Genomic DNA, 14,153 nt, shown 5'->3' on the forward strand with positions numbered 1-14,153 from the left:
AATTGTATACATAATAACAGTTCGTGCAACAATAGCAATAAGAACGAGCAAATAATGCAGTCAAATAAAAAGCGAAGTGAAGATGTGCCGCACAATAATAATGACACCAGTGCAAACAAACTGTCGTTTGAAAAACAAAAAAAAAAAAAAAAACAACAACCACAAAAACAATTGAATGGCAAAACACAAATACTGGTGTAAGCGATGCGCACGTGTGCCTGAACTGAATGCCGTAAAAATGTAAGGAGTACAGCACGGACAAACACACGCACGCACACACACATAAATACGCGCAAACAATGGAAAATGTTATTTCAGGACGGAGTTTTTTTGGCAAGAAAAACATTGCATTCTGGCAAAGAAACAACGGCTTAAGACTTGGCATTGTCTGAGACGCTTTGCTGGAGCTTTCGTCTGTTTGTGTCTTCCCTGAAAAGTGACTTCCACGTTTGCTTCAACCCTCAAATGTGTATTTATTATAAAAATTATAAATTATTATTTGTAAAATTGTGCCGAATTGGCTAAAGCACGCAAATCAAATGCTCGGCGATTAGCAAAGTCAAAGAAATTAAAGGAAGTTTGCCTCATATTCGTCACTTCAGCTCGAGAATAAATAGATTTATCTGACTTTCAAAGCAAAAATTCGTTGCAGCGACTTAAACTGTTTCTGTTTAAAAATTCTTCTTACTCGAGTGCGTTGCCAGTGAGCTGGCTCTCTTGGCACAAGCGTTCTTTTAATTCCATGCACGAAATCTTAATGTGTGTGTGTGTCCATTTTGCAGATAAGTATGCACCAAAGCTTACACTTCAAGAGCCGTTTTTTTATTGTCATTGGCTGTTACATGCAGACAAAGTGTAACATAGGAGAGACAAGTTTTTATGTGCCTTCCTCGTCGTAAAACATTGCAAAGTCACATAAAATCAAATACCCATAAATGCGCAAACACACGTGCAAACTTGTTTCTTTTACTGCAGCCAACATTCTGCTCCACAACACACAACCCCCTGCACCTACCACCACAAGGCAGGAAGAGGAAGCAGATCGTTATCTGTGTGAGTAATAAACGACAATTTTTGATATTCAGCCAGTTAATATTGGGGATTTCGGTCCCAGCGAGTGGGTGATAAACATAGCGTGTCTTCGTAGATTTGCAATCATTGTCTACGTACTTTTTATAGACAGTGTATGGGTACATTAATGCCTGCGTTTAGATTGCATGCAAAAAGTCGTAGAATAAAGCTACTCGTTGTAAATTATGTAATTGTAAATTATGTAATAGTGGAAGCAGGTATGCCGCCGGTTAGTCAAATTTTTGCCTGAAGGCATATTAATGTAATCAAAAAAATCGTGCTGTACAGTGCAACTGCGCTTTTCATTCCCTCTGCGAGAAAGTTTCATGCTGCACGCGAACACAAATTGAGTTAAGATTCGTAAGCATAATAGGCCAAAACTATTGCCCATCAAGATAAAGTGAATCTCCAGAAGAAAAATTTCGTAACTAAAGTATTGAATTAAGTAATTTAAGGGGATATTTTCGAATAGCTTTATCCGCTTGAATTTCATAATTATACTAATTTATTACACAATCCAACCGAATTTTTTGTCTCACTCGCACTCTCAGGCTTGTTTAAATGCTTCAGAGCTTTTTTCTATCCATATCCAAATCTTTTTGTAATTGCATTTCAAAAATTACAATTTTCCTAGCAAAATTATGCTCTTTAGTTGAATCCCGAAGTACTCGGCAGCACGAATCATACTTACTTAATCTCTGCGTTAGAACATTCTCGCTGCCTGCATGCACATTCGTGTGTATAATTCCACAAATAGCTGTACAACTAAAAAAATATAACCAGAGACTATTAAATTCAAAAGCCATTATTAAATTTAATTCAATTGCGCATAGTAGAGTGTCAAAGCGTTGCATTAGTTAGTGAATTCACAAGAGAGTTGCAAGGCATAGAGTGGCGGCATGTATGTACGCGTGAGTTTGACCACATTGCACAGTACCGCAGCAATACATGCAATTATGAAGGTATATTCTTAGGCTTTCACCCACTCCATATCTGAACCTCCCCCATATCTGTACCCCCTATAAAACACACACACTTGCAAATGCGCACAGATGTTTGTCAGACAAATTTTGAATCTCACACTAAAAATTGTCAAGCGTTAATGCTTCTTCTGATCAACATGAAAATACGTTCACAAAAGGGCAAGGAAAAATTGCGGATTATTTATTTCTGTTACATTTGTTCTGAACAATTAGCTGCGTGCACACAACTTGACACCACAGCATTTGCTAGGAGCCGGAAAATATGCATTAATTATTAAAAAATGTTCAAAACTAACTAAAAGTCGCTCTATTGATTAAACTGAAATAATTCTTTTTTCACAAAAACGCTAAAAATGGGCATGGCAAATACAAATCTTTGAAAAGAAGATGCTGCGTATACGCAACGTGGAACGAAATGGGTTACAACTGTCCAAACGTGTTTTTCATATTACCATTTTTTTTTTATTAAACCATATTTTTTATTAAAAAATTATTTTTATTCTAAAATTGTTCCAAAAACGTCATAAACCACCGTTTAATATACATATACCTATGTCATCGCCAGTCTCTATCTTCATACATTCTATATGCACAGCCCGAGGCACTCCAATTGGCTATTTATAGCATGAATATGGTTTTCCTGCATAGCTGTTTGAATTAAAAAAAACTTTTTTCAACTTTTAAAAATTTAACTTGATACTAACAGTAAAATTACGATCATCCTGAATGGTGGAAGAAAGCCGATTAAACAAACCTCAGCATAGCTGACTTTCATACCTTATATACTATATACCTTGCATATGTAAATATATATAAATAATTGCAATATATGTCCATATATGTAGTTCGTCATTTGGTACACTATATTGTATTTGCAATCCATCTTGCGCAGTGTGATAAATGCCTCGAACTACTTTGGTTGAATTAAACTTTTCCACCTACTGCTTTAGCTTTATATAAAATAACGGATAACGTTTCCCCAATTTAACTTATAAAGTAAAATATTTATAATAAATTCCAAAGACTACATTTTACCAAGTTCCCACCCCAGTACGTATGAGTTCTGTCAGTTTTTTGAGCCATTTCGTTTATTTTCCACCTTTTCATGAGTAACTACGCAGACGTTTTCCAAAAGGAAGTGAGTCTTGCAATATGCTAGCGGCAGACACATGCGGATGGACATTATGATAAAATATGCGCAGGAAAACATTTCTTACGAAATTAACTTAAACTGAAAATTTTAGTTGGCAAAAACATTTTAGCAATAAAACCAGAGCCATCCCATAAGAATATTATGTATAGTAGCTTGTTCTTTTCGCTATTGCAAATCAATTGCATATTTTTAGGGTATCATTTATAATAACGTCAGCCGTGGTGTTCGCGATAGCACATCTCATCCTTATATACAACCACAACAATATCATCAGTCGCAACAGTCGCAACAACAACCCATACAATATACCCAAGCACAATTTAACCGCCAACCCTCACATGAGCCAGCTGGTTCACCATATGGACAACCTTTAAGCGACCAGTACGGACAGCAGAAACCGGCCTCACACTACCCAACGCACAACTACCCCATTGAACAGCAACAACCTGAGCAACAATATGAACCGAATACCTCAGCTGGTTGGAGACCTATCCACCCGCCTGTGCCTAAGGCGCGCAGTGAATTCCTAGCAAATCCTGTAGGTGACACACCATTTTATCCTAGCCGGAGCCAACAAGATCCATCTACACCACAGGTACACTGGAACAAATGTACCTACACATTTGCAAATTGCGAGAAATACGCGAAATAATTAATGTAGAATTCATGTTTTTGTGTGTGGCAGCTTGTTTGCTCTCCTCGTCATTAGCTGCTTAATGCGCTCTAGGCTTTTTTGCATACGCTTTCCAATTCGTGTGAGGAGTAAACCTCGAAGAATTCCACAGGGGACTTTGTGATCATATTTTGTTTTTGAAAATCAGCTTTGAAAAAATTATAAAAAGTGGAGAAAGTAAAGATCGTTGGAGCTATATTATAGGCTGCAACCTGAATGACCTATGGCACTTATTGCTTTTCCGGTTATGCAGGCAGTTTTCAATCCTCACAAAATTTGATCAGTTGGTATATTGAGTTGATTCTGATTAACATATATAGGCAAAATGGTAAAACAAGTAATAAATTATTTTGCTATCTGCCTTGCTCGGCGAGTAATTTTGGTAAAACATAAATTTAAGGTTTACAAAAACTTAATACTTGTCATTAACTAATGCAAAACACACACATTCGTAGCAAACACATATTTATATATATTCAAAGACTCATTCGCGCTGATAACAATAATATATAATTTGTAATCTATGCTAACAAAGCTTTTCTTTATCTCTCGCAAATTTCAGCTTACAAAACGCACGTAGCTAAAAACGCGCTCTCACACGCTCTATCTTTAAGTACCCATTTTGTTGCTTCTAGAGCCATAACCTACGTTAACCCAGTAACACTTTTACGTTCACTTCAATCCCCACAAATTTTTCTAATTACAATGTTTTATCATCTTCTCTTTCCCCTTCAATTTTTGATGGACCATCATGCTCTCTCTCTCTCTGTCTCTCTCACTATAAACTATAAAACATCCCGAATATTCTATTTGTTTGTGTGACTATATTTGTGTTTACTTTGAAACGTGGCAAATATACGTAAATATGCAACTTCCACAAACAATTAAATGCATGATGCCACAACGAAACCGAAACCGAAACCGAAACCTTGAACATATCTGCACGACACCCCATCTACACACTACCTATTTATGTACAACAAACAAACAATTGAATTGTTGGGAATATACTGAATTTCAACAAAACCGTTATCGTCCGAAAAATATGGAATCGAACAAAATTTAAAACAGTATCGTGCAACATCTTACGATCAATATCAAGCGCCACCGCAGGCACAAAAATATCCGCCTCACCAGGGGTCGCAACCTCCTTACGCTCAGCAGCCCTACTCGCAGCCGCAGCAACAGCAGCAACCGTCTTGGGCGCATAATCAACCTGCCCAACAATATCAACCGGTTCAGGCGCCTTATCAACAGAGACCTCCGCAGCAACAATATCAGGCAGCTCCTCCATCTAATTATCAATCGCAAGCATATCATCAAACTCCTCAACAACAACAACAACCCCAACAATATTCGACTGTACCACAATCCAATCAATATAATTCTTATCCACAGCCTCAACACGTTGGTCAGGATCAGCCCGATCACCAAGCACAGAATTTGCCACAAGATTACCGCGGCGGAAGTCCCGGAATTATAACGCTGCGCAAGGAGGCACCCGTTACGCAAAAGCCAGCCCCTGTTTACAACGCACAACCAGCGACCGTTAGCTTTCAAGGTAAGTGATAGTCTGTCAACTGTCATAAGAAACAAGAACAACAACTAATAACTTTCTCATCACAAACAGGAGGCAGCAACATGCGCGGAGACTTGAAGTGGCCACCGCCAGAATATAAAGAAGCCGCAATACGCGAAAATGAAGAACGGCGCCAACTGGCCCTGGGACCAGTATGCCGCCCACGGAAAGTCAATCGCGTAAGCCCACTGAATTAATCTCAACTAATAGTTGTTTGTACCACTCAAAATCTACAAGGTTAAACATCAGGTCATGACATAGAGACCAATTTAAGGGGTTACATGGGTTTCCTCGGGTAAAACACAGCTTATTTTCGAGATTTTTTTTTCGTATAAAAAATGAAATATTTTATTAGAACTTTTTATTGTTACACACATACACTGTTAACAAAAAAAATTCTGAAAAAATCCTTTGTCCAAGTCTTAATGAATTGTATCTCAAAGACCTGTGTTAAGTTTCGTGAAGATCGGTTGAGTTGTTCTGGAGATATCTTGCCAACCGCCTTCAAAAACACAGTCTCGAGAAAAACACGTTTAAAGACGGCGCACTTAGACTAGCTAGCCTCGACAACAACCTCGAAGCACTACTTCTCAAGGCTGTATCGCCAAAATTATTGCTCGGATCAACTTGAAAATTTAGAACAATATTCTATAGGTGTAGTGGAATAATAAGACAATAAAAAAAATCGATTTTTTGAAACCCGGAGTTAGTAGGCCAAGTTCACCATGGCTGCGTTGAATAATAAAGTTTATATCTCGATGACTTGTGTAGTTAAGCGTGATTCGATTCCACCGAAGTTTCCATACTTACTTTTTTTTAATTTTTTTGCTTTATTCAATTTTTATTATTAAATAATTTATCTATAACAAATAGTTAATCGAATCCGTTTTCCCTGTGCAGGATTACACAACATTCTTCGCCAAGAACGCGCTGAACAGCTACTACCCCAGCTACAAGACACCACCAGGCACACAACACATGTTCGCCTAAAAGGTATGAACACCAGATTGCTGAACCCTCGAAACAAATAAATGAAACAATTTCGCAAAAAACAATATATCACAAAAAATTAAAAAAAAAAAATCAATAAAAAACAAAAATACATTGGAAAATGACGAAAAAATGTAATTAACTGTACATTATAACGAAAAGAGACATCAACTAATCACGAACTAACCAAACGGAGCATTGAAAAGCAGAAAAAAATATACTACGTCAAATTTACACTAACGAATTTTGTTCTCAAATCTGTACATGGATAATCGAGATGTGTAGGGATAGGTTAGCCCTTTACCCATAACGAAGTGCTTGGGAATGTGTGAGTCTACGAGTTCGTCGGCTGTTCGTTTGTGCTCAACGAAGCGGGGGTACGTTAAAAACTGCAAAATGATACACGGTATTCTACAGCTACAACAACTACGCGTGCCACTGGCCTTTGAACACGCCCGCAACAGCGAGAACCCAGCGGCCAATGCATTCAAAAATCGATGTTCTCACATACACATTGTGTGTATGTGATAATTTTCTGTTAAATTAGAATTATTTATTTTCGTTCTACAATGAATTCGACTGGCACCATTCGCACATGTACTGCGTGTGTGGAATGGGCCATGTGAGCATTGATTTATTTGGAAAAAATTTGATTTTTAGTTGTAAGTGAACAAACGACGCCCACTCGATGTAAATTAGTTTTGCATACATAAATACTTGGAAACCTGCCTAAGATGAACTCCATCTTAGCACGTTGGCGCAGAACTACAAAAACGTTTCACGAAAACCCGACGCCAACATGAAATGAGTTTTCAAACTAAATCAAATGAAAATACAAAACTGAAAACTGCAAACTAGCAAAATACAAAAATTCTGAAGCGAACTACGGCATATGGATGATGGTTATACGATTTTGACAAAACGGAAACATTTTAAATTTTATTTAAAAAATGCTTCTTCGAAAGCAAAGAAGTTGTAATTTATTTTAATTGATAATGTGTTTATTAATTTAGTTGCATAAACTTGCAACATGCAGATTTTTAATTTTGTTTCATTTAAAATTGTTATTGCATAGAAAATACAAAAAAAAATACATAAAACAATAATTAATATATTAATTAATGGAATATATATTAAATATTAGTTTTCTCCAATTATTATTAAGGAAAAGAGCATACCTAGCGTATAAATATATAATACATATATATATAGAAACAGTCACACCAACAACAAACTGTTGCAGACCCTAGTTGTAAGAGTAGCAAAACGCAAAACAAAATTATTTTAGTAAAATGTAAGAATAGGAGCAGTGTACATTCAGGCAACAAAAACCATGTTGCATGATCGGAAATCACTAAGATATATTGAAACTTGTGAAAGTTATGTAACAAATACTTATATATGAGAATACATAGAAAGTTCACATGATGACTACATATGTGCATCTATCAGAGGTGTAAGTCAATAAATCTTACGTATAATTCATGAAATCACTTTACCTCAGTGCACACACTTTGCGCCATTAGGCTGGTTAACTGCGGCAAGTGGGCGCTCGCTTCTCAGGCTATAACTATTTAACAACGAGGATGCCATTATAGCCTTTGGGCGGCGCCGGCTGGCCCCGGGTTCCCACGCATGGTTGCACCAATGTGATATTGCACTGATCATTTATGATATTTAACCATTTATGCGAATATAAATACATATATACACATAAAATATGTATGTATTTGTATGTCATTATAACTCGAACCGACTACCGGCAAATTCGTACTGGCTTTACGACTCGATTATGACAAAAAATCACTGATTTGAAAGAAAATCACACGACGTACTTCCAAACGGAAGGAGTACGCACACATAGAGAATGGTTTGTTTCGCCACCAAATCATTTAATATGAAAAAATCGGAAAATCAAAAAAAAAAAAAATACAAAAATATGCCAATAATACTACATCTGCAAACATTATTATCCATATATATATAGTATACACACACCTGATATCGAATTGGCAACATAAGTCATAAATGTGTAATTTTACTAAAAAAAACGGAGAGCTCGACGAGCTCTTCAAAATTCAGTGTTTTGCTAAATTGGCATAAAAGATAACCCCAACATTTTATTGTTCATAATATTGTATTATCTAACTCGACAATTAACAGTACATTGTAAAAGATGTGATTAGTTGATGGATTAAGAAGGTACACAACTACATTAGAATAAAACTTGATGAAATCAAATAAATGTAAATTTGTACATCTCTCTGACCAAACGAAGTAATAAAGACTTTTTATTTCAATTTGGTTACAGCTGATCTTAGGTAAGTATCTGGCCATCATATCCAGTCCCTTACGTATGTTGTGTGAAAAAGTTTATTTTAAATAAGAATAAAATTATAAAAACAAATAAAAATAAATAAAGAATAATTTTCAAGGAAGAAAGCCGGGCAAATACTTTTAGGTGTTGGCAAAACTTTGTATTAAAAGGTGTTGCGTGAAAATAGTTATTATTTGAGAATGGAATGGTAATTGGTATCTTAATTGCTTATATTACAGGTGACTCACCTTTTTTACGATTTTGCTTAATGTCCGAGACATTTATATAATTTCAAACGATAATCATTGTATGTAGTACATACATACATATATGAGAGCTGAGCTATTTTGTGGACCAATTTCACATATTTTCCACACTAAACCCTAATATATAAAGTATTGTACGTTAACTTAATTTTGCTAATATGTCTTCCATATCGATCGATATACATATATGTGGTACAAAGACAACCAAAAGTCGGAAATTCTTAGTTCAGGTATATGAGGGCCAAAAAATGCGAATTTTCCAGATTTTTCGAGAATACTTATAAATTTATTGATCCAAAAATTTGTACACATATTATGGTATCTTTTGGTTAGTAAAAATATTTATTTGGAAAGTAACTACAGCTGATCTGGGGCAGCTTCTCTCAACAACGACGTTCTGCGGCGATCACTACATCTCTGAACTGGATCCTCTAAAATTAAAAAAAACCAAACAGATTTAGTTAAAATAATATTAGATCCAGTAATTAATCGAAGGATTAAGTAAAATAAATATTTTTTGACAAAATGGCAGTTTCTAAAAAAAATCCATTTTTGACCAAAATTTCGGACTAAATTTGTTTATAAAAAAAATATTTATTAATATCGGATTAACTTATGCTAAACTTATCATGTATAATGTCTACTTAATATCCGAAATATTTACATGAAAGTCAACCTTGCTAACATAAAAAGTAGATTCAATAGACTTTTGCAGCATTGATAGAGGTCGATATCATACATTTCGATGTAGAATCTTTATTTTCGAATCGATTTTATTCAATTTTAATACCGGACCATTAATTGTAACGGGAAAGTCCTCCGCCTTAGAGTTTTCTTTTTTTTTTTTATTTAAATCTCGCTTCCAACTTGTTTCGTAGCCGCTGTTTCTTAATTCGCTGAACTACATATGTATGTACATATGTCAATGTCGTCGTACATCTCGTACAACTCATCGATCCATCGACTGCGGTATTCGCAGTTCCCAATGCGCAAAGGAATATAAATCTTCGGCAATATCTTTCTCTTGAAAACCGACTTATCAGTTTTTAACATCGTCGTTGCTGTTGATGATAATGCTGGTTTCAAGACTCGAGCACTACAAACTGGTGTCTTATAATTTTTCGATTAAGTTAAGCGTTTACGAGATATTCATAGTCAAAAATCAACAAGAAAAAATTTAAAAAAAATTGAAAAAAATTAAAAAAAATGTATGAAATTAAAAAAAAATTATGAAATTGAAAAAAATATATAAAATTAAAGAAAACAAATTATAAAATTGAAAAAAAAATTAAAGATCAAAGAAAAAATTTTAAAAAAATTAAAAATTAAAAAAAAATTAAAAAAAAAATTTTAAATTATGCTTTGAAAGAAAGAAATTTAAAAAATTAAATAAAAAAAGGACTCGTACTTTGAGAGATTATTGTAGAGGTGTCTAAGAATCTATTTCTCAGAGTATGTTACCAAACAAAAAAATTCTTTTTTCACCCATTAAGATGGGTATTAATCTTTTAGAACAGCGAGGCCACGCCCACTTTAAAAAAAAATGTATTTGTTGCATGTTCAATTAGTAACAAAGATTTATTAAATGTAACTATATAACTGTAAATCTCATTTTTACGCATTTATCGGTCAATTATTGTGACACATTATTAACATACATATTACTGCATTACACATACATATTATTAGTGCCAAAAATAGTGAAAATCAGCCTACATGTTCTGTTAGACCATTCTATGACTCCCATTTTTAGGTAAAAATCATCGAGCTATTCGAGCACCCAAGTGAAGTTGGTGGAGATTCATCAGATTTGAAAACACTATACACAAAGAAGTGCTTAACTCTTTGCAAAGTGGAAAAGAGAAATAACATTGCGAAATTCGTCCTCTTAGTATACAAACACACGTTTGTTTGTAAAAAATCCGCCAAATGAAGATCACTCATTTTAATTATTTTTATCACAGGCTGTAATTTATAAACACAATTGCACGTGGGCGAAGCAGATTATGTTTGACTTAAGAATAATAATATACAATTCAAGTAAGTAATAATCATTGCACATAAATAAATTCATGTGTGGTCTTTAATTGTAGAAGTTATACTCGTATTCGTCACTTCTGACTTACACACAATTACACAAAGCAAACAATTACATGTAGTAAATATAAACATTTGCCAACCGCTGAATGCATTGACATATTGATTTTGCTACATAATTAATTCAGCGCAACAATAATTGACCATCAATTCAAATAAATTTCCACTGGAGACAAACGGATTGTATTCGATTGGCCCGGAAGTTAAGATTATATTACGATAATAAATAGCTGCCCATTAATAGTGCATTTATTAGAGCTTTATCAATATATACATGTTCTTACACGTATACATAATTAAATGCAAGAAGTAGTTATATGGCTAATTCGTATTTCTAATAAACAAAATTATTTTAAAATTTTCAATTCAGGAAATATTTTGGGTAAATTAAAAATTCTTTATCAGAACATCATTTTTGTTTCTGCTATACAATATTGCCATTCAAAATACATTAGTCTACGTATGCACGTTAAAATTATTTGTGTATATGATTTACATATTTAATTATATGGTAATTATATTATTTTCTGAACAAAAAAGTCACAAAAACTGTTTTTCACTGTAGTATAACAATGGCAATGTTCAATATAAGTGATTTTCATGTAACTCTCATTTCATTTCATTTTTTTAATATTTGTTATTTTTAAACCTCCGAACCAATTAGAAAATAACAGTTTCGCCGTTTAATTTGATGAAATAGTATTTTGTGTATTTTTTAGGAATTAAAAATTAAATGTATTCGATTTATATTTTTTTGTACCAGAATAATTAAAAATATTTCATTATTTTCGCTCAATCATCTTCAAATCTATTTTAATAAAGATTTTTATTATAGACAAAAAACATTAAACGCCTGAATAATTCGTCATCGCGCCGTCAGAAGTTTTATTTCAATAATACAGTTTATTTCAAAGCTTCATTTTTTTTAATCAAACTGTCTTTAGCATACATATTTTTAATTTGACACAGTTTTATTGCATCGCATCAATGTAAGCAAAGATAGCAATGTTTATATTAATTAATTTTTTTTATTCCTCTCATTAATTATGTAATTGTCAAGAATAAATGTAATCTTTCGAACGATCACGTGTTGCTTTTATCGTTGATTCAAATATTTTGTTTAAATTAAGTTTTACGTTCTTTAATGCAGCAAAGAGTAATGTATGTTTTTTGAATTATGATATATTTGTATATATACTAATCCCTTCCGTAACAGGGATGGGAGGGTTGCAATTGTGCATCAACATCCATATTGGTTGCTGAAGCCCGATTGCTATCGGAAGAATCAAGTTCGGAGTCTTGTTCCGTAGTGCCTGTTTCCTCTTCTACTGCACTTTCTGGTACAACTTCTTGTTCTGTGTGTTCACTTTGAATTTCAATTTCCTCGTTATTGGATTTTTCAGCGGAAGATAGCGATTTAACATCCTCCCCAATAGATGAAATATCATTCTCATCATCTTCATCGCCCAGCTCTTCTTCAATCAATTTACGCGCCAGCCTAACCGCTTCAAATTCATTATAATGCGCCTTTCTGCGACGTTCAAACTCAAGTCGACGAACTAAAGAAATATAAATAACAATTGATCATTTTATTTGGTTTGAAAATGGTAGATTTAAGTATGGCGAATTCTCTGATTTTATTCACTGATCTCAACATATAGCCACATCACGAGCGTACCTTTTTCTTCCGGTGTTTCATCGATGTTTTCTTCGTCAGAAATGTCTTCAGAACCGAATGCAGGCGATTGAGTACTTGCAGCTATACGCAACCTGTAAATTTTCAATAATACATATAATATAGTTATGGAATGTAACAATTCTAGTTATATTACTTCTCCGCAAGTAAATTTGCGTCTAACGCATCGGTATGTGCCAGATCTGGAATAACATAATTGTATGGCGTTTTTGGTTCATCAATTTTCATATGACCATAATCTTTGTCATGTGGGTGGTAGGTTTGCAGAACATTTAATTCATCAAACTTCGCACTTTTGCGATAGCTGTAGTAAGAGAACAATAGAAATAAAAAACGATTATTCGGAAAAACGAAAAATCACATATTAATTGGATTCTATTTGACATTGAAATTTCCACTCACCTCGCGGCACCAGGCTTATCAAAGCTGCTGGAATTTTTTAGTATGCCCTTGCAAGGTTTCTTGGCGTCAGGCGAGTCCTGCATTTTTATGCGTTTGACTCTTTAGTTTTGATTTGAAGCTTTTGGTATACTAATTCAGAAACTGTCCGATTACACAGTGTCTATAAATAAACCAAAATAATTAAATCAATTGTAAATGTGTGTATTTTATCTATGTAGTATAGTCAAAGAGCATAAACATTTCAAACCAAAATAAGAATAAAAAATACGTATAATTTTTAAATACTAAAAATTCCCGGCAAGAATTAATTCCATTAATCGACACCCTTAATCTGCCCTTTTTATAGGCTAAATCACTGCATTTATAAAATCAATCCATTGTTTTTAACTTCTGCAGAACTTAAGAACTTCTTAAATTTTATTGTTGAAATATTACACATGTTCTTCCATGTTTGATTTTTCACCGAAATTAAAGCTACTATATATATATTTACATATATATAATTGTTCTAAAATCCGCTCCACCCAAAAAAGTAGGTCTTATTGCATTATTTTGATTTACTTTTTTTAATTATGTGTAATCTCTCACTCTAGAAAAAATAATTACAAACAATTTTTACATATATTTGACTTAAGAATGTCACAAAACAAAAAAAATCATTTTGCGTACCTATAAACTTTTCGATTACGGAAGAATTTTTAGCTGTTTCCATATGACAGCTGAAAAGTCGAATACCAAATAGGAAATTTTACCAAAGTTTATAGCAAAGCAAAATATAATAAAGTGCTGCCAATTTCAACCACAATATTGTACAGATAATTTTGAACCAGCCTGAATTACGGAGTCCATTTGACAACAAGGAAAAGACTCATTGCGTTCTCATAATTAATCAATTGAAATTTTCGTACCAATTTAATTATTTATTG

At 33.8% G+C, this 14,153-nt stretch overlaps 2 protein-coding genes across 11 annotated transcripts in view; one reads left to right on the forward strand and one right to left on the reverse strand.

Moving 5' to 3' along the window:
- Nucleotides 1-8,726, forward strand: part of LOC126762980 (antigen LPMC-61) — a 140,297-nt gene extending 131,571 nt beyond the window's left edge. For 5 of the 8 annotated variants that reach the window (XM_050480096.1, XM_050480098.1, XM_050480099.1 and 2 more), the window contains 4 exons: nucleotides 3,401-3,802; nucleotides 4,952-5,441; nucleotides 5,511-5,638; nucleotides 6,360-8,726. In XM_050480096.1, the coding sequence (XP_050336053.1) occupies nucleotides 3,401-3,802; nucleotides 4,952-5,441; nucleotides 5,511-5,638; nucleotides 6,360-6,449 (1,110 nt within the window). In that variant the 3' untranslated portion in view covers nucleotides 6,450-8,726. The remainder of the gene's footprint in view (nucleotides 1-3,400; nucleotides 3,803-4,951; nucleotides 5,442-5,510; nucleotides 5,639-6,359) is intronic. The other 3 variants (XM_050480102.1, XM_050480103.1, XM_050480104.1) reach the window with 3 other exon arrangements.
- Nucleotides 8,727-11,073: 2,347 nt separating this feature from the next.
- LOC126761781 (protein phosphatase inhibitor 2) lies at nucleotides 11,074-13,964 on the reverse strand. Of its 3 annotated transcripts, none has more exons than XM_050478165.1 (5): nucleotides 13,897-13,964; nucleotides 13,228-13,387; nucleotides 12,962-13,129; nucleotides 12,808-12,899; nucleotides 11,074-12,688 (listed from the first exon to the last, which is right to left on the reverse strand). In XM_050478165.1, exons 2-5 carry the CDS (start codon nucleotides 13,308-13,310, stop codon nucleotides 12,327-12,329), a joined length of 705 nt encoding a protein of 234 aa, XP_050334122.1. In that variant the 5' UTR covers nucleotides 13,311-13,387; nucleotides 13,897-13,964; the 3' UTR covers nucleotides 11,074-12,326. The 3 variants fall into 3 exon arrangements, with proteins under 3 accessions (XP_050334122.1, XP_050334123.1, XP_050334121.1); XM_050478166.1 differs by lacking the exon at nucleotides 13,897-13,964 and adding an exon at nucleotides 13,789-13,887; XM_050478164.1 differs by lacking the exon at nucleotides 13,897-13,964 and adding an exon at nucleotides 13,721-13,833.
- Between the last annotated feature and the right edge of the window lie 189 nt (nucleotides 13,965-14,153).

The sequence above is a fragment of the Bactrocera neohumeralis genome, chromosome 6 (genome assembly GCF_024586455.1).
Source record: "Bactrocera neohumeralis isolate Rockhampton chromosome 6, APGP_CSIRO_Bneo_wtdbg2-racon-allhic-juicebox.fasta_v2, whole genome shotgun sequence".
NCBI lineage: Eukaryota > Metazoa > Arthropoda > Insecta > Diptera > Tephritidae > Bactrocera > Bactrocera neohumeralis.